This window comes from Nematostella vectensis, chromosome 12 (genome assembly GCF_932526225.1).
Source record: "Nematostella vectensis chromosome 12, jaNemVect1.1, whole genome shotgun sequence".
In the NCBI taxonomy this organism is placed as follows: Eukaryota; Metazoa; Cnidaria; class Anthozoa; order Actiniaria; family Edwardsiidae; genus Nematostella; species Nematostella vectensis.
The window spans coordinates 13,264,408-13,283,431 of NC_064045.1; the positions used below are offsets into that span (position 1 = coordinate 13,264,408).

The 19,024-nt window shown below is 42.3% G+C and overlaps 4 protein-coding genes across 9 annotated transcripts in view; 1 reads left to right on the forward strand and 3 right to left on the reverse strand.

The window, feature by feature from the left end:
- Nucleotides 1-10,361, forward strand: part of LOC5520223 (AP-5 complex subunit zeta-1) — a 43,057-nt gene extending 32,696 nt beyond the window's left edge. For 3 of the 6 annotated variants that reach the window (XM_048720099.1, XM_048720101.1, XM_048720102.1), the window contains one exon: nucleotides 183-1,172. In XM_048720099.1, coding sequence (XP_048576056.1) covers nucleotides 183-249 — 67 coding nt within the window. In that variant the 3' untranslated portion in view covers nucleotides 250-1,172. Of the gene's footprint in view, nucleotides 1-182; nucleotides 1,173-8,681 lie in introns of those variants that run through there. The other 3 variants (XR_007305288.1, XM_048720100.1, XM_048720098.1) reach the window with 3 other exon arrangements.
- Nucleotides 1,718-10,958, reverse strand: LOC5520224 (sodium/potassium/calcium exchanger 5). The gene is made up of 3 exons (XM_001640019.3): nucleotides 10,762-10,958; nucleotides 4,236-4,506; nucleotides 1,718-3,802 (listed from the first exon to the last, which is right to left on the reverse strand). The coding sequence occupies exons 2-3, from the start codon at nucleotides 4,478-4,480 to the stop codon at nucleotides 2,128-2,130; spliced, it is 1,920 nt and encodes a 639-aa protein (XP_001640069.1). The 5' UTR covers nucleotides 4,481-4,506; nucleotides 10,762-10,958; the 3' UTR covers nucleotides 1,718-2,127.
- On the reverse strand, nucleotides 5,075-8,698 carry LOC5520225 (sodium/potassium/calcium exchanger 4). Its single transcript, XM_001640020.3, has one exon. It carries the CDS (start codon nucleotides 8,248-8,250, stop codon nucleotides 6,874-6,876), a length of 1,377 nt encoding a protein of 458 aa, XP_001640070.2. The 5' UTR covers nucleotides 8,251-8,698; the 3' UTR covers nucleotides 5,075-6,873.
- Nucleotides 10,959-12,664: 1,706 nt separating the features above from the next.
- Nucleotides 12,665-17,247, reverse strand: LOC116603615. The gene is made up of 3 exons (XM_032365129.2): nucleotides 16,609-17,247; nucleotides 14,644-16,009; nucleotides 12,665-13,159 (listed from the first exon to the last, which is right to left on the reverse strand). Exons 1-3 carry the CDS (start codon nucleotides 17,245-17,247, stop codon nucleotides 12,744-12,746), a joined length of 2,421 nt encoding a protein of 806 aa, XP_032221020.1. The 3' UTR covers nucleotides 12,665-12,743.
- Nucleotides 17,248-19,024: the final 1,777 nt, after the last annotated feature.

The following is a 19,024-nucleotide window of genomic DNA, read 5'->3' on the forward strand; positions in this document are numbered from 1 at the left end:
ATAGATGGTGCTGCATCTGTGTGATCGTTGGTTGTTTATATCGGTGGCCAACTTTTTGTTGATTCTTGTTGTTTTGTTATTGCTTCTGTTATTGTCGTCGTACAAATTTAAACAATCCGCTTTCTCTAGCTGCAATTGGTTGTATTGTTTGTTTACTCTTACTTTCTCGCCTTTTTTCCCAGGTGGCATAGCGACCGTAACGCCTCCCTCCCGCTTCTCCTGCAAACAACTAAAGTCATCGTATCCTGAGGAGGCTGTTTCGAGGTTAGACTTTTAGCGCAGTCTCTTACCCAAAGTCATCACGTGATTATTTTTGGCCTTCCCACAATCCTTTCCGCGCATCTGCCTTCCCATGGTCTGCCCCGCGCCCCATTTTTTCTTAATCCGTCAAGGTTGGCCTTTTTTTAGTAGAGCTGACCAGGAAAGATGTGTTTAACGGATAAGATAAATAATCAGCGGTAGTTAGCTGAAAGTTCAAGCTAAAAAAATGACTAAATATTGAGACCAAATCCAAGAGGAACCCATCTCGGTTCCAGTTAACGGGTTCTGCTGTGGTATTCATTCCAATGTAAGGGTTTTGAGAGGTTTTATCCAACAAAGTATTCATTTTTTTTAATGTTTTTTTGGGGCTCCAGAGTATTCATTTCTCCGTCAGAAAATCAATTTACAATTAACAAAAGAAGCTTGTTTTTGATTCCCTTTTTTCCATTCTTAGCCTCTTTTAAAAATTGGTATCGTTGCTTTTACATGAGATGTTATATATATAAAGTAGTGATCTTTTTTTTCGCCTTGAGTTCATAACTTGACGGTTTATTCTCTGCAGTTTTACATGATTATAGGATTTCCTGAATACACATAGACATTCAAAATATTCTATTTTTTAAAAATAAAGTTTTCTCCTATATTTTCTTACAGTAAAAATTATAATTCATGAGCTGCCCAACCATCCAAGAACAAGCAAAAAATAATACTGATAATAAGATGTCATTTGGAATAGATCATTTCTCAACCAGATCCCTTAAAAAAAGATTATCAAGAACAATCGAATTGTTTTTTTATAAAGTTCGCCCAGTTTTCAACCCAAACAAAAAATGAAATATATGTGGGTAGAAGATATATTTAACAATTTAAGAGATAATTGTTTAAAATTGTTAATAAATTATTTGCTTTGATTACTGCAATCTGTTTGATGGTGGGAAGGACGCCAATTTGTGATGGATAAAAAAATCTTTTTTTGTCCGCTATGTTACGCGCGCGCACCGGAAAAGGCCTACTTTTGTCTCCGGACAGTAAAAAAACGGGATAATCGCGCGCGATTCACATTTGAAAAAGATTCAAATAGCATAGCAGATGATCGTCGGGGTAAAGTAAATGCACCTTCGAGGAAACATTGAATATTTAATACGTTTGTTAAATTCTTTTCCATGGACACAGGGTATTGGCTAGGTGCAGTATTTTCGCGTACCGTTACATTATCATTTTTATTTATTTGCATTTATTTTTTTAAATACTTATTTATTTATCTATTTCGTTTTTCGTTTTATAATTACAGCAGTATTCCAGGATTGGGATTGATTAGGCGGCTTGCGCACTAACAGATGTCATGCAAAAAAGATAGTATTTGACGATCCTTCAATAAGGAATGACCCAATTTTGTCAGCCTGGGGGGAGGGGGGGGGGTTGTATGCGCACCCTGTCTACTTAGGCACCCGCCTAGTTTCTAATGTTCACCGTGTTTTTATTTTTTCGCAATGGAAATTCAGCGCGAGTTACATCGTGGATTTTTCCATATCGCAAAGAACAATAGGAAAAAAATAGGGCATGACGGGGTAGAACACGTTTTCTTTAAAGTATGCCAAGGCCCGCCCGGCAACGCGTGACGTCAAGCTATACCTTTGTGCCTATCTTGCGTTTATGCCCCAGTCCCTTACGCGGTAAGCGATTCGGGTGGTGTGGTATAAGTTTACTCTCCATGCCCTGGCCCGCCCGGTAACGCGTGACGTCACGCTATACCTTTGTTCCTGCCTTATGTTTATGCCCCAGTCCCTTGCGCGGTAAGTGATTCGGGTGGTGAGGAATAAGTTTACCCTCCATGCCCAGGCCCGCCCGGTAACGCGTGACGTCACGCTATACCTTTGTTCCTGCCTTATGTTTATGCCCCAGTCTCTTACGCGGTAAGCGATTCGGGTGGTGTGGTATAAGTTTACTCTCCATGCCCTGGCCCGCAGGCCTACCCGGTATCGCCTCAAGAATCACCGCCGATGTCAAAAAGAAGGCGTAAGCGATAAAAAGTATAACACCCAAGCGTCTGTCGAGACGCCAACCGTTAAGATGTATTGCCGAGACGATAGTTAGCACCGTACCAAACAAACACATAGACACATATACAATGTGCCCACTATGAATAAGCACAACACTGTTCGGGTGGACAGCGGTCGTTGCTAAAAGCCACGGTAGGCCTAGGCATAGGACGTCAAATATGTTGCTACCGATGCAATTGGCTAACGCCATGTCTCCCATACCATGTTTGGCCACGATGAGACTGGACATAACATCCGGGACACTGGATCCGGCGGCTAGTAAAGTAAGTCCCATGATGTACTCGGGGATGCTGAAGGTCTCGCCGATGATTGACACTGTCCAGACCAGCACGTATGACAGCGCAGCCATCCAAATGATTGATAGCGCGAAGGTTGCTGGGTACCACGCCTCCCATTTCTTGACTCGGCAATCTGGCATTGTGACGTAGAAGGCGAGATGGACTGGTAGCATGAAAATCCAGACTATTCGCTTGGAAAAAGTAGAAGGGGGTGTGAATGGACAAGAGGGCTTGAACCCGTGAATATGAGACGGTGTATTCTGATGTGAACCACTGGCACCGCTCTTTGTAGCATCCTCCTTTTGCTCAATTCGTTCATTTTCTTTGTCCATTTTACCCTCATTGTGTGAATCTCCCTCGCAATGTTCATTAAGTTTATTATGCTCGTTTTCATTTTTTTCGTCTATTTTATCCTCGTTTTGCTTATTGTGTGTTGCTCCGTCAAGTTCAGTTAATTTATTTCGCTTTTCAGACTCCTTTGGTTCGGTTTCTTTCCTACGTTCGTTATGTCCCTTTCGTTTATTTCCTTCATTGTGACCACGATTTGTTATATCATTACGGTCAATTTGTTCATTATCGGGTTCAATTTTCCCTTCCCGTTCACTTTCATTCAATACCGACCTATCACTCAAAACCTCATCCATCAATGTTATGCTTTCAGAATCAGCCTTAACCCCTCCGTCACCAGTGATATCTTTGGACACCTGCTCCCCCCTGTCATCACCCTGACTCGTGTCTCTTTCCACATCAATGTCGAACACTTCCAGGGGGTCCTCCATCTCAACCATCTCCATCCCCTTATTAATATCGCAGCATGTCTCAAACGCCGATTCAAATGCATTTTCTAGACGCGTATTAAACACCATGATCAAAATATACCCGGTGTACAAAACCGGAAAAATCAGAGCCTCGTAGAAATGAATAACGTTATCGTGAATCACTATTAGTAGCCCCACCAGGTTCACCACATATACACAGGAATCCCGCACTATTGGCCACGTGTGTAGTGAGATAACCATTCCAGAAAATAAGCCACAGATGGCTGTGATAAAGAGAATGTTGAACATTGATGAGCCGATAATGGTACCGAGGCCGATGTCTCCTTCTCCCATGAAAACGGAAGCGATGGCAATGAACAAGGTCGGCATAGAACTGCCGGCTGCCATGAAGGTTGCGCCTGCAACGTCCGTCGGGATACGTAACCTAAGAAATGGTAGAGAACACGAGTCAGAAAGAACTGACTGGAGAAAATCAGTCAGCCACTTCTTTAGTATTGTTTGAATTTGAAAATAGAACTATTTATTGAAAGTAAACTTCAACAACACCATCCTCTGTTGAAATGTGATGGTTTTTACGAGGATAATCTGGTATTTAAAAAATACAACGGTTTAGCGAAAGTAAACTTTAACAACAACATCCACTGTTGAAGTCATAGTTTTTACGGGGATAATCTGGTATTTGAAAATACAACTGTTTATTGAAAGAAGAAGTAATCCACGGTTAAAGTCTGATGGTTTTTACGAGAACAATCTGGTATTTGAAATTAGAATGGTTTATTGAAATTTAACTTCAACGACACTATCACTGTTAAAGTCTGATAAGTTTTTTTACGAGGATGATCTGGAGAATACCTCACCTCTTACAGAGCTTTTCTAGCGAAGCGCAGAAGTAGTTATCGCATAGAATGGCGAGCGCCACAAAGCAGTACAAGCAGATGAACGTGTGGATGATAACTGCGCCGTGACGTCGCTCTTGAAGGGTGAATATCGTTTCATAATGAAGGACGTCGATCACTGAGTGGTGGCTCTGGTTAAAGAACTGTGCTGTGGTATGCTTGTGGTGGCTTTCCTGCGGGCTACCTGTTTCAGGCGGTGGTAACATAGCGACCAGATGAGGATGTTTATTCCCTGTTAATCAAAAGTCGATACGTTACATTTTTTTTTTCATTTTAACAAGAATAATATTTTGTGCGTTTTTTTTTTGTATTTTGCGAACCCTTGGACCAGCTAAAAATCGCCTCCTAGCTTCTTCTACCAGACTTTTAATTCTGTGTGCCCAAGTCTAGCCTTCTAATGACGAGCGACTGGTGTAACTTCAACTCCTTTTCTAGAACTACCGTCAATACATTCAAATTGATGGTATACTTAAACAGACTCAAATTTGACAAATCCTGGGGGTCGTTTCTCAAAAGTCCCGTTAAACCCGGAAACCCGGAAAGTCACCCGGTAAGTCCCGATAAACTTTACGGGTGTTTCTCAAAACGCCCGTTATTGTCGGGCCCGGAAAAAATCCCGGTAACTCGCCCGTTAACTTACGGGAGCTCAAGAGCTCCCGTTAACTTACCGGGAATTACTTTTAATGCGAAAATTGGTACCCAAAACGATGTTTTTCCTTAATATTTTCAGCTGAATTTATAGATCAACTATTCATCTAGAATTGGCCAATTTGAACTATCCAATTTGATGCTTTTTTTCCGATTAAATCTCGCCATTTTCAAGTTGTGTCGAGTTGTAGTGAATTTTCATCACTTGAGGAAACCATATCACTGCCCGGAAAGAAGTGGGCCAATCACGGCTAACATCATTTTATGGGATTCGCACAAAAAGCCAACCAGGTTTCTTTTCTGTCAAATGATTTGACATTTAGCTGCCACCGTGCGCCTAAAAAAATGTAAACAACTTTGCGAAGATATTGGTAGTTTGCTACAAAATGAGACTTTATCTACTTGTTCTTTGTCTTTTTTTCAAAAAGTGCCGATGCCACAGCAGTGTTTGGGGTACCAGTTGTCTACAGATATCGACAAATCTACGATTTTTATTGATATTCAATAATTATTTAGCCAATTTATTCATTAACTCTGAAAATTATAATTTGCTTATCGGGAACCCGTAAACAGCCGGGACGCTACCGCAAGCTTTGAGAAACGTATCCCGAAAACTCTCCCGGTACCCTAACGGGCCCGGTAATTACCGGGAGTTTTGAGAAACGACCCCCTTGAGCGAAATGCAGCTTTACAAACCAAGTATGTGAGCGTTCTTATCGATTGTACTGTGGTGGGTACAGGGAGGGGAATGCATAAACCACCCCTCCCCACCCCCTACGGGCTGGGATTCTGGAAGGTATAAATGCTACAGATCACAAATTTACCTCCCTACAAGCTAGTGACTCCTTCTCAAGAAGTGACTCCTATTAACGATATCCCGTATTTGTCCCTGATAAATGTTCGAAACTCTTGCATACTGGTTAGAAGGGTCATCCTTTAATTAGCACCAGAATCCAGTATTTTGAAGAATTTTATTAAATATTTCAATCAATCTCAAGCTATAATATACTACCAACTGTCTTGCCAGTAAAACGTGCATGGCATTTTCTAGAAAATAGGGATGTTGCTATTGCCCTTGTCTGGGGTTGGGAGCAAACGAGGAATGACTCCACATGAGGTATGTACCTAGTCAATTTCGCGCGAGAATAAAATTGAGCCCAAGCAATAGACTTTTTGCTCAGGCATTTGAAGGCCCGTAGCGCATATTAGCTCATATGTACTTCCAATACATTGATAGTGGAAAAAACACAAAACTCGCCCGAAAAGTCGAGCATTTTCAATCTACAGTAATAACAACCACTCAATTGATACTATCTCACGAAAGGACATATCGTTGCCTTTAGCACAGCCATTAGCTTTTTCTTTAAGCACACATGAGATAGGTTAAAAGTTTTTTTAAATTGAACTCATTTGTTCGCTGTGTAACGTTTGTTATGCGGCCCTATGGACTTCGCTCTTATCTGAGACAAAAACGCAGTTAAAGCAAGCCTGGTTAGATAGATACGAGTTAAAGTCCTTCCTTTTACTCTAGCGCCTTCAGTAAACAGCCCCCAAGCACCTAGGTCAGGTCTAGTCCCCAAGCACCTAGGTCAGGTCTAGCCCCCAAACACCTAGGTCAGGTCTAGCCCCCAAGCACCTAGGTCAGGTCTAGCACCTAGGTCAGGTCTAGCCCCCAAGCACCTAGGTCAGGTCTAGCCCCCAAGCACCTAGGTCAGGTCTAGCCCCCAAGCTGTCTGCCAAACTGCAATTCTACTCTGCCCATAGGTGACTGACTTGACACGAATAAATTTCCTATACACACCAGAAACTCTCTAAGATTTTCTTTTCGAATCCATGTAGTATATAGTTCTGGTAATTGTGATTCATTATCATTCACTAAATAACGTATCCACTAATCTTTAGAAACTATAGTGTCAGGATCGATTGCAATCAGGAGAGATTTTTCCTCGTTTTATGGTCCCGTGACGCATTTAATACACGGTAAAGACTCGATGTAAGTCGCTACAATCAAAAACAGAAAATACATGATAAGAAAGGCGATCCCTACTTTGACATTGAGTTTCCACTTATTAAACTGGATTAGCAGAAACGTAACGGCGATGCTACCAATCAGCATGGCCGACGTGAAGAAGATATTCTCACTTTGTATCACAACCGGCTTTCCGGGCTGCAAAAACGCGCTTTTTATTAACCACGGTATCCCTAGACACAACATATCAAACACGTTGCTGCCAATACAGTTTGAGACAGCCATGTCACCGGAACCTTGCTTCGCCACTACCAGGCTCGCAATGGCGTCTGGTAGACTTGAGCCCGCGGCCAGGAAGGTCATGCCCATAACGCATTCTGGGATCGTATAGGTGTAGCCAATGATTGCGACCATCCATACAAGGAAATATGAGAGCACCGCCATCCAGATGACGGCTACAGTGAAGGTGACCAAGTAGAACTTTCGCCATGTCTTTTTCCGGCAGTCGGGAATTGTGACGTAGAACACTAGTATAGAGGGGAGCGTGAAAACCCATAGTGCCCTCGCGCATGCGCCTTCTGGGGGCTTGAGTCTCGTTCTGGGGGTATCATGGAAGCCCCAGTCTTCGCTTTTGTTCAGCTCGTCCTCACTCTCCTCGCCTCCGTCTTCATCCACCCCTTGCCCCTCCCCCTCGGGCTTCACTTTCTTCTTCTTTAGTTTCTTCTTGACGGTTTTACAAAGTCCTTCGACCTGATCATTGAAGTACATAATGACGATATATATCGCGTAGACAATCACAAAAATAAGCCCTTCGTACCAGTAGACCTTGTTATCGTAGATAGATACCATCAACACTATCACGCTCGCTACGTACACCGTAGAATCTCTAGAAATCGGATAACAAGCGAGCTGTAATGTAACACCCGATCCTATAGCACATAAGGCTATAATAAACAAAGTGTTGAATATAGTGCTACCCACAATAGTTCCTAGTCCAATATCGCCTTCTGTGAAGAATATAGATATGATAGCAATAAACAGGGTAGGTGCGGAGCTGCCAACAGCCATAAATGTCGCTCCTGCGACGTCAGGCTTCAGCCCCAAGCACATGCTTATCCTGTTCAAGGAGGCGACGAAGAAGTCCTCACAGACTACTGTAAGAGCGCAAAATAAATGAAGGGAGAAGATGACATGTAACATGACTCCACCGTAAAATCGCTGATCCTGGGTAAGAACATCCGGCGGGAATTCTTCGATGTTTGGCGGGCGGCAGACATTCGCGCACGGGTTGTAGTCATCGAAGAAAAGTTCTCCGAATTCTCCAGTTAAAACAGTTAGATTTGGTGCTATGTCCTCCATGTTTCGCCTGATCTCTTCCCTACTGATCCTTGTGATTGTCGTATTGAGTTTTTGATTATTATGTCATTACCTTTCATGTAAACTAATATTTTCCTGACTTTCAGTGCCCTTGACTTTAGACTCCTTTTATTGTCCCGTGTTCGTTTAAAGATTGGATTTCCTCTCCTTTTCGCCGAGAGATATAAGAAGTTTGTGAATAAGCGATTACACTGAATTACATTGGGATTAGTGTGATTTAGTCTTCACCAAAAACTCTTCATCAATCCAATCATTTGTGACAAATTCCACAGTTTCCCCCGTAACACCTACTTAGCACTTTGACATTCCGTTCAGATGATTTCCATAGCACACAGATGTAGATAACTCAGGGAACAATTTGTGATCACCTCATTTTCCATCGCCGGTGACTATGATATTTGCTAACTTCGCAGGTGGAACAGAGTTGAGCAACAGGTGACCTAGCTGTTTTTCCATCGTTCAGTCCTTGTAACGCCATCCTGCTGGTGACCTGTATCGCAAGGTCACACATGGCAAACAGCGTGACAGAAATAATATTGTAACGCATTCTTGCCGAAGTCCTGTGTCACCTGCTCAGCAAAGCATCACGCCGGGTAATGCTACTTAGTTTTCAGGATTCCTGTGTACAGTACATAAACTTATTGTGACCAGACCATGAAGTTTGGAGGCTTCTCGTATTGGTTTGCTAAAGAATGGTTGAAATTTACCAGACATATTTCAAGGCTGGCAATTTTTGTTTCTGCCGGAGTCGTATCTCCTGAAATGAGACTAGGAGAAGGGCCAGACCTCTAGATAACCTTAACGCAAAATTCTTAGCACCTCGGTAATTCCAAAATAGCTGATCTTCAGCACGATAATATATTTTAGAAATGTATTATTATCATCGGTGTTCAGGGTTATGTTACCCCTCCCCTCCCCTGAGCCAATTCTGGGTACGCGCATGAATACAACTGATCGAAATCCCCACTCATCAAATTTAGGAAGCCTTAAAATTCTAAGTTCATTTGAGTTCATCTCTCGTGTATAAAACGTAGGCTTGCCTTCCGCGCCGTGCCATTAATGGATCAGACGCCTTGGATCAGACTAACTTGGATCAGACGCCTTGGATCAGACTAACTTGGATCAGACGCCTTGGATCAGACTAACTTGGATCAGACTAACTTGGATCAGACTAACTTGGATCAGACTAACTTGGATCATACGAACTTGGATTAGACGAACTTGGATCAGACTAACTTGGATCAGACTAACATGGGTCAGACTAACTTGGATCAGACTAACTTGGATCAGACTAACTTGGATCAGACTAACTTGGACCAGACTAACTTGGATCAGACTGACTTGGATCAGACTAACTTGGATCAGACGAACTTGGATTAGACGAACTTTGATCAGACGAACTTTGATCAGACGAACTTGGGTCAGACTAACTTGGATCAGACTAACTTGGATCAGACTAACTTGGATCAGACTAACTTGGATCAGACGAACTTGGATCAGACGAACTTGGATCAGACTGACTTGGATCAGACGAACTTGGATCAGACTAACTTGGATCAGACTGACTTGGATCAGACTGACTTGGATCAGACTAACTTGGATCAGACTAACTTGGATCAGACGCCTTGGATCAGACGCCTTGGATCAGACGAACTTGGATCAGACGAACTTGGATCAGACGAACTTGGATCAAACGCCTTGGATCAGACTAACTTGGATCAGACGAACTTCCACGCCTTGGATCAGACTAACTTGGATCAGACGAACTTGGATCAGACGAACTTGGATCAGACGAACTTGGATCAGACGAACTTGGATCAGACAAACTTGGATCAGACAAACTTGGATCAGACTAACTTGGATCAGACTAACTTGGATCAGACGAACTTCCACGCCTTGGATCAGACTAACTTCCACGCCTTGGATCAGACTAACTTGGATCAGACTAACTTTTGCTTCAAGTGAATCTGCAAGGGCTGTGTGAATGACAAATCCCGTGTGTCCCCTGAATTACCAAAGCTAACAACCAATCAGCAAGTGTTGTAGAAAAAGTATTTGACAAGGAAAACGTTAATAAAGAGTCTGGAACAGTGGAGAGTTTAATCTGTCATCAGCTATCATAACCGTTCGATCAAGTGACACTTGATTCATTTAAACAAATATATTGTTATTGTATTCGCTAAATTTGTACAGGTGGGTACATTTGACTTAGCAAATGTCGAATTGTTTCCTTAAAGTTAAAGTCAATTCTCTCTAGTTTAGCTAATGTATCAAAGGTTTTTTTGCATTGATTAGTGAAGCGTTTTGTAAGACACTGCAGCTGAATTTTACACTGTCTTCGTGTTATTATTTTTTTGGAAAGTAGAATATAATAATTTCAGGTGAAACAAATAGTTTTCTTTCAAAATTCCAATCTATGTAAATCACAGCGTGTAATGTGACATTGGTTTTGTTTTGTATCCTCAGTCGCAAACTCATGTGATAAAAACTCACCGTTAGATTATCTCCATAAACAAGTCCAGAACTTGCAAATTATGGGCCTCGTTATCATCATAAACCCTCTATCGCCCGGGGCGCTGCCCGTAGTGTCATCTCACACCACACAAGTGCGTCTTATTATAGTCCCAATTATAGTCCCAAGGCGCTCGAAGGCTGCTTTTCCCTGCGAGGACGGCAGGTACCGGCAACTCGATGATCTTCTAAGCCACCTGCCAAGGTAACCAAGCCTTTGGCACCTCCTCACGACCTTACTAGACAAGCCAGCCTGAAAATCAGGGTAAACCTAAACTTGGTTTTCCTCGTTTACCGTTGTTTGCAAAAAAAAAAAATATATATATATTTTTTTTTTTGAGTATATATATATAAATTTTTGAGTTCTTCACCTCTTAACCTAGCCCCCTAAAAAAGCTTGGATAAAAGCGAGTAAAATGGTAAAGCCGGACGTCTTGTCTTCAATCGCTTTTTATTGACCTTACTAGGATATAAAAACCCGCTGTAGAATCTTCTGGAACAGTGGTAACTTACTTTAAAAAAACTCGCGTGTACACGGAATACGGACTGGTGCTATTCTTTGGGTGATGTCCGTATTTTAAAGAAGGGCAATCGCGCCGCCATTTTATGCTCCCGCTCAATGCCGGGTCACAGAAGCATCCATTTCCATCGGCTAATTCCAGGGAGTAACCAAGATATTTTCAATCAAATATCGTCAATAACATATCAAACTTCATTTGTAGATTGTAATTTTGAAGTTTATTAGCGAATAACCGTTTTATTTTTAATGATAAACAACAGGATGTGGCTGGTCGACATTCTTTAAGCTGACGAGCACGTTTGTAGCACGTGAAGCCCATTTGGTCACGTTTTAATTCACACACACTAAACAATTACGATGTTTTTTAGCCTGCTTGCAGGCGGTACTCGGAGTTATCATCGCGGAAAACCCGCCCAGTTCGATGATCGGGCGCCATCTTGTATTTTGAGCCGCGCCGGTACTGGGGATGAGCGCAAAAACGGACGCAGGGATGGGCGCGGCCCAAAATACAAGATGGCGCCCGATCACCGAACTATGCGTTTTTTTCCGCGATAATAACACCAAGTACCGCCTGCAAACAAGCAGGGTAGATGTTTTTATGTTTGTTTCTATATACAGCCAGTTAAAAACCGCTGTGCCTAGTCACCCTTGCTTATGCTTTTCTATCTTTACTCGTTCGCTTGGCGTCCACAACTCTGGCCACTCGTTTCATTTGGTAAGGAATAAAGGCATTGATCATAAAAAAATAGTCTCTTTATGAATTACATCTCCCCTACTTTTCTGAATCTAATTTATTGCACAATTTATGGTTTCTTTGAGCTGCTGGTGGGACATCCACGTAGTACATAAGGTCGTTTGTGGCCGGTACAGGCCTAATTTGGCTAAGTGATCGCAGAGAAACGACAGCCATTGATTGATCTTTCAAATGGTAGTCATCATGTCAGCTTAATGCTAGCTTAATGCTAGCCCTGTGGTCGGGTTTCCTATGTGGTGAAAGACAGGTTTGACGTCACAGCTAGATTGAACAAACAACAAACGCTTAATCACAATTCATAAGCACAGGGAACCCGATGAATTGCCATAGATTAGGCTCCATGCGTGCATAACACGTGGCGAAATCTTCTAAGAAAAAGCGGAAAAATGGCAGAAATATGCTAACCGTGGCAGGCTTTTTATTGAAATCAGGACCGTGACCCCCCCCCTCCCTCCTCCAATATTTTGAAAAAAATATAAGGAAATGACCAGTAGGGGCCCCAAATATTTTCTTAATTATTTTTGTATTGTGCCACACACACACACCACACACACAATATTTCGAGACCTCCTACAGCCCTATAATCTATACTGAATGAATATTTCGTTGAATCATTTACTTAAATTACTTTATTCTAAGATCATTTTTATTTAAATACCACACTTTAGGAAATGTAGCCTATAACTGTTTTTATTGAACTATTCCTGAATCACTATCGAACACATTTTCGATTTCTCTTGGATCCAGCATCAATTCGATCCGAACTCCTTCGCAACTCAACGGCTCGTCATCCGGGATATCTTCGTCTTCCCCCAGTTTTCGTCTCTTCTCGGCCGCTGCCTCTTCGGCTTCCAGGAATGACGCAAGTTTTCTATCCAGAGCCGTAAAACCGGCACGCAGGCCTTTCGCTGCTCGATAAACCCCCCACAAAGATAACAATGGCATTCCTACGAGACCCAGGCCTATGCCACCGCTGACGGCGAGCCAACGTCGCGTCGCCGAGGACTGTAATCGACGCTCGTGCTCATAGACTTGCTTAGCGAGTAAAGCAGGGCTTCCGAGCACGCCGGCAGTCACGACACCAGCGGTGATGGTCAGACCAGCACCTAAATATAGATAAGGACTGGTCAATGACGGTGTTCATGTCTATGAATGGCATTTTTTTCTGTTCTAAACAGTCTGGGTCTATTACTTTTAAGTTGGCGGCCAACTAAAAACGTAGTAAATACGAATTGTGAGTTTACGTGGAAATTCTTGTTCACACAGTCGAAAAAATAAGGAAAAAAATTAAAAGAACATATTTAGACGTGTACTCGCAGAATAACGTAGAGCTTGGCCCCCTGATACAACCAAAAACAAGAGACCATGATGTAAGAGAACGAATCCCCCGTATTATGGTATGTTCCAATGATGACGTCCGTGAAAGCTATTTTTAGAACAACCAGTTATTTTTAGATATGCCTCTGATTGGTCAGCGCTCACGTTTCCTAGCAACATGAGTCTTACGCGCGATCACATCTTGAGCGATGTGAACCGGCAAAGGCTGTTATGGAAATCTTTTTGACCGAAAACACCTTCCTTTTTCACGAACGCTGTGAAAATGATTTTCCAGAGGGTACGCTGGATTCAATCAACCGTTTCTCGGACATTAAAGACATTTAAATGCATAGAGTGCGTGATTTTAGTTGTGGGGAACAACTTCCCCAGTAAACGTTTTCACAGCTGATTCGCAATATAAAACAACAATCAATCAGAAATCTGTGTTTACAACACAATTATCTTTCAATTCCCTTTTAATGAAAAAGATAAATCCAGAACTTAATACCATTATAGTCACACCAATATTGTGGTTTTTAAGACATATATTTTACAAATAAAAGATTTCAAATCTTCATAATGAAGTAAATCTTTATTCCAGAGACAAGGAGTGACAAGATTTTTGAACATTTGCGTGAAGAATTGAAGTTCATTCATCTAAAAATATTGAAGATCAAGAGCCTTCTTGTATTAAAATACATAACATAGGTTCTGATAGTGCCTAGGATTCTATCTCACCGAAATGCAGAATTAAAGAACTTTTTAGGAGTCAACCCGATGCATCTTGAATGAACTCCAAATTCGCCGTCTTCCCGTTCTTAACATCACTTAACATAACTTAACATCAGATAACTTAACAGATACCAGTACACCACCCTACTTGTAGCATTGTGATCATGATCTATGCGGAGCAGCTAAAAGGATAAAAACAGGTAGTGGAAAAAAGTTTGTTGTGAAAATGTACTAGCTCGCGAGGTGCCCATTACCAAATATGGCGCGACGAACCATATATAGATGCTATGATTGACAAGCTCGCGCAATCTAAAAAAAAAGCTTTCATGGACGACATCATGGGCCACGGGAATTCATTCTCTTATATCATGGTCTCTTGCCAAAAACGATATCTTACGCCCGCAAAGACCGTTGGATATTCGGACATAACGCTCTCGGTATCCACTTGGCAATGGAACCCAACCATCTTTTGCAAATGCCTTATTGTCCATAAAGAAACACACACACCACAAAAGCAGAGTTGTGAAGAAAAAAAACTTACCTAGCACAAGACTGGCAACCACGGGGACCCCAACCAACACACCAACACCGGTCCCGACGTAGTTGAGAATGCGCCTGCGCAAGCCGAACTTCTTGTTACCATATAAGGGACACGTGAAGATATGTAGACCATTGATCACCTCGCCACAGATCCAGCAGAAATACACCCTACAGTACTTGCACAAGACCTCGTTACACGAGCCGTCATCGAGTTTCTCGATCAAGAAGCCACAGCCGGGACAAGGCTTGACATTTACCGCACCTTTGAACCAGTCCTCCTCAACCATCATATCTTCGCACTCGTGTGGAGTAAGCATTGCCAAGTCTCCCCATTTGTGCTCACAATCTGAACAAAATTTGATCCCGCACCCGGGGTTCTGGCACTCTATTGGGCACCGCCCACCGGGATTTAAAACAGCAAAGTTACAACCGCTGCCAGGGCATCGACGGGTTTCTTTATTTCTTATAAGGTAAAGTTCGAGTGATTTGCTGAGGTAGAGTTCTTGGAGGGATTTGTCGTCAAGGTGCTGTAGAACAAAGGTTGCGCCGTATTCTTGGTCGCAGTTCGGGCATTGAGGTGATACATCTTGCTGGTGGAGTCTTTCCACAAGATGTGCTTTAAGACAAGGCGTGCATACGTATTGTTTGCACTTCTGGCATTGCATTAGATAATTCGGGCCTTCGTAACAGATAACGCATTTGTTCCTGGGAGTTTCCTCACTCTTGCCTGACTCTTCTTCTGGTTTCACGTCAGATGCCATTGCTTTTTCACCTCGCCCATACGCCCTCCATCTCTTCCACTTGGTTTTTTTCTTCTCGTTTGTCTCAATCAAAACGTCTTCCTCGTAGCTTTTGCTCGCTTCTTTTTCATTGCGCGGATACACCTTAACCTCCCGATCTCCATGAGAAAGACGCCTTCCGTCGACGTAATTTTTTCTGTACCACTCTCTAGCCTGCTCTGTGCCTACCAGTTTGACCACGTAGAACGGCTCAAAGGTATCCACACAGTTTGGGACACAACAACAGCGTATCACCTTCTTTCCTCTTTCGATTTCTTTTATAAAATACTCTCTGAGGTGCTTAACTGAACATAGCTCTGCTACCTCGTCCTCGTCTAGCTCTGTGCTGCGAGGCACGTACCGGGGGACTCCATTCTTCAAGGAGTAGAGCCTTTGCCTGGGGTGGGTTTTTTGCTTTGGGATCTTCACTGCAAGGTTTTTCCTGGCCGGCCTCGTGTCGTCGTAATCATTGATGTTGACGAAGTGGTAGAAAGCGTCGTCGCTGAAAGACGTGCCGACTTGGTGGTACTTAGGATCCACAGAGTCGTCTGGAGGATGATGGGAAGACGTCTTTGTGTGGTACTCACTCTAAAGATAATGATTAGAAAATAAAGGGTAAATTGTAAGGAAAAAGAAATGCTGATCCCTGCACACGTTAGTAGTTCGTGGCCCAGAAAACGGCCGCTCCTCTCTCGTAGACATAACACATCAAAGCTCCCAGCATTTTCAGTAAAATTTGTTCGTAATTACTATAATAATGGGTGATACCACAAGTTCTCGGTGATTCTGTGGTGATTTTCCTAGCTAAGGAGGTGCAGTTAATGAATGGATAATCTTGTTAGCATATAAAAGCTGTTCTTTGCCAGCGGCGTCACATTAGTTTTTGTCTGTTCTTTTAAAGAAATGAGGTAGCGCGTGAAGTTTGCATGTGCGGTGTTGTCTTCCCGCCGTTGTAAATCTTCGCAATTCCCCAACTCGCTCAAACGTAAACCAAACAAAACTGTATACGGACAAAAGCATTTGTGTTGATGCCAGGTAAGTCTATTTAAGCTCATGACCACTGAACACTACTACATAAGACCACCTCATTTTAAGCTACTGCAACTGAAAGAGAAAAATATCCTTTTCTTCAAACATCAAAATTAATCAACATGCTTTTTATATATTGAGTCGAGAAATCAACTCACCTTAACATTTCTGAAATACATCTTTGCATCTCGAAGGGTTTTGAACTCTTTTCTATTGGGGTCCTCGTGTCTGTTCGTCCAGTACTTGGCCAAGCTGTAAGTCTCTTCCGTTTCTATCTTCACCTTCGGTTCCCATGTTTGCCAGGCCGGACGATTTTTCGCCGATTCTGGACTTTTGCACGCTGATTTCTTACTTTGTTTCGCTGGCACAGTTAGCTTATTAGTATCTCTGTATCTTGCTTTTTCGGGCAAGCTGGCAGGCAATGTCTTTTCCTTCCCGGGCGAATTAGACGTCTTAATTCCCTTGCCATGCGAAGTTGGAGACATTGGTTTCATCTTTCCAGGCGAAATAGGCGGTATCTTTGCTTTTACAGGCAAACTTGATATCCCAGTTGTTGATGGTGCAGTATTAGTAAATGCGTTCGAGTGATATGCGGGGCCTGGACGGTCAGCCCCGAGCTGTTCATTACCTGTTGTTCTGGAAGGCTCTAGTATTGGATCCATAGGCCCAAGACCAAAAGTAAAATCTCCTGCCTGTTTGTTTAAACATAATGGCTTGCTACTTGTCTCACTTACATTCTGCTCTGACATTCTCGTCGAGTTTTCAATGGTCTCATTAAGCGCGACAACCTTTTCCATGTTCGTACCGATCTCAAGCCAGAATAACCGATGCTTTTTCCAGCCGTAATCTTTCGCTATTTTCTGTAAAGCGGCATGTTATTTTCTTTTTCTCCCCTCTCTCTCCACTTTTCGAGTCTATTTTGTTTCATATTTCGTGCTGGATCGCTAATTTGAAATCAGCACTTGAGGTCCGGTTGGATCATTATGACGTCATAGATGCGTTCTTCTAACGCGCGCGCCCCTAGGAAACGAGGTATGACGACAGTCCGTTACCATGGTGAATAAGAATTGTAAAATCAAGGCGACTTAATAATTTTCATACAGATTGCCTAAACGAGAGAGAGGAGATAGACGCCTGCCCTAACTCGAATTGTGTAGACATGTCGTGGTATCTTGGCGGACTTTTGTCGCGGCACCGGGGGTGGGAAGGGATGTATTTTTACATTTGAAATCCGAAGTACCCCCTAGAGAGGAGAAAAATAGTTAGTTGCATCTGCAAAGCTAAAATGGCGACTGGAAGTGAACAGGAAACAAAATCTAAATCACGTCGATACGTGAAAAGTAGCGTCCCAATCGTAAGCACAGGATACAAAAGAGTCTTGCAGGATGTGAAGGAGAAACGTCGGAGTATCGTGGGGAAGGAGGCAGAAATAGATAATTAAAAACTTAAGTAAATTTCCAATACTTGAATCTAGAAAATGATAGCTAATAAACCATGTGGCTGAATACAAGAGACCATGATGAAAGAGAACGAATCCCCCGTATTGGGGTATGTTCGAATGATATGTTTTTTTTAGAACAAGCAGTTATTTTTAGATACACCTCTGATTGGCTAGCGCTCACGTATCCTCGCAACAGGAGTCTTACGCGCGATCACATCTTGAGCGAAAATGCCTTCCTTTTTTACAAACGCTGTAAAAATGATCTTCCATAGAGTACGCTGGATCTAGTCAACCGTTTCTGGGACATTGAAATGCATAGAGTGCGTGATTTTAGGCTCGGCTCCCCAGTAAAAGTTTCCACTGCTGATTCGCAAATTATAAAACAACAATCAATCATACATATGCGTTTACAACACACAATTCTCTTCCAATTCCCTTTAAATGAAAAGATACATCCAGAACTTAATACCATTATATTCACACTGATGACATGATTTCTGAACATTTGCGTGAATAAAAGTTCGTAAATCAAAGAAAAATATATAACATAGACTCTGAGAATGCCTAGGTATTCCATCTCACCGAATTGCAGAGAAAAATAACTTTTTAGGAGTCAGGCCGATGCATCTTGAATAAACTCCAAATTCGCCGTCTCCCCGACGTCTTCCCGTTCAATTATTAATACAACATTTAGATAACTTAACATTAGATAACTTAACAGATACCAGGACACCACCCTACTAGTAGCATTGTGATCATGAGCTATGAGGAGCAGCTAAAAGGATAAAAACAGGTAGCGAACGAAGTAAAAAAGTGCAGAGGGAAAAAATTGTTGTGAAATTGTAGTTGCTCGAGGTGCCCATAAACAAATATGGCGCGACGAACCATATATGGATACTATGATTGGCGCAATCTAAAAATAGCTTTCATGGACGGCATCATGGGCCACGGGGATTCGTTCTCTTATATCATGGTCTCTTGCTGAATAACATTTTAGGCATTCATTATGATGGAATTTCACAGCATATCGTAATTGCTCAAATAAGTGTCTCCACAGAATAAGCGCCTCGCCTATGATAACAAATATGAATAACCGTGTTGCACTGAATAGAGTAGAGATAAAAAAGACTCTG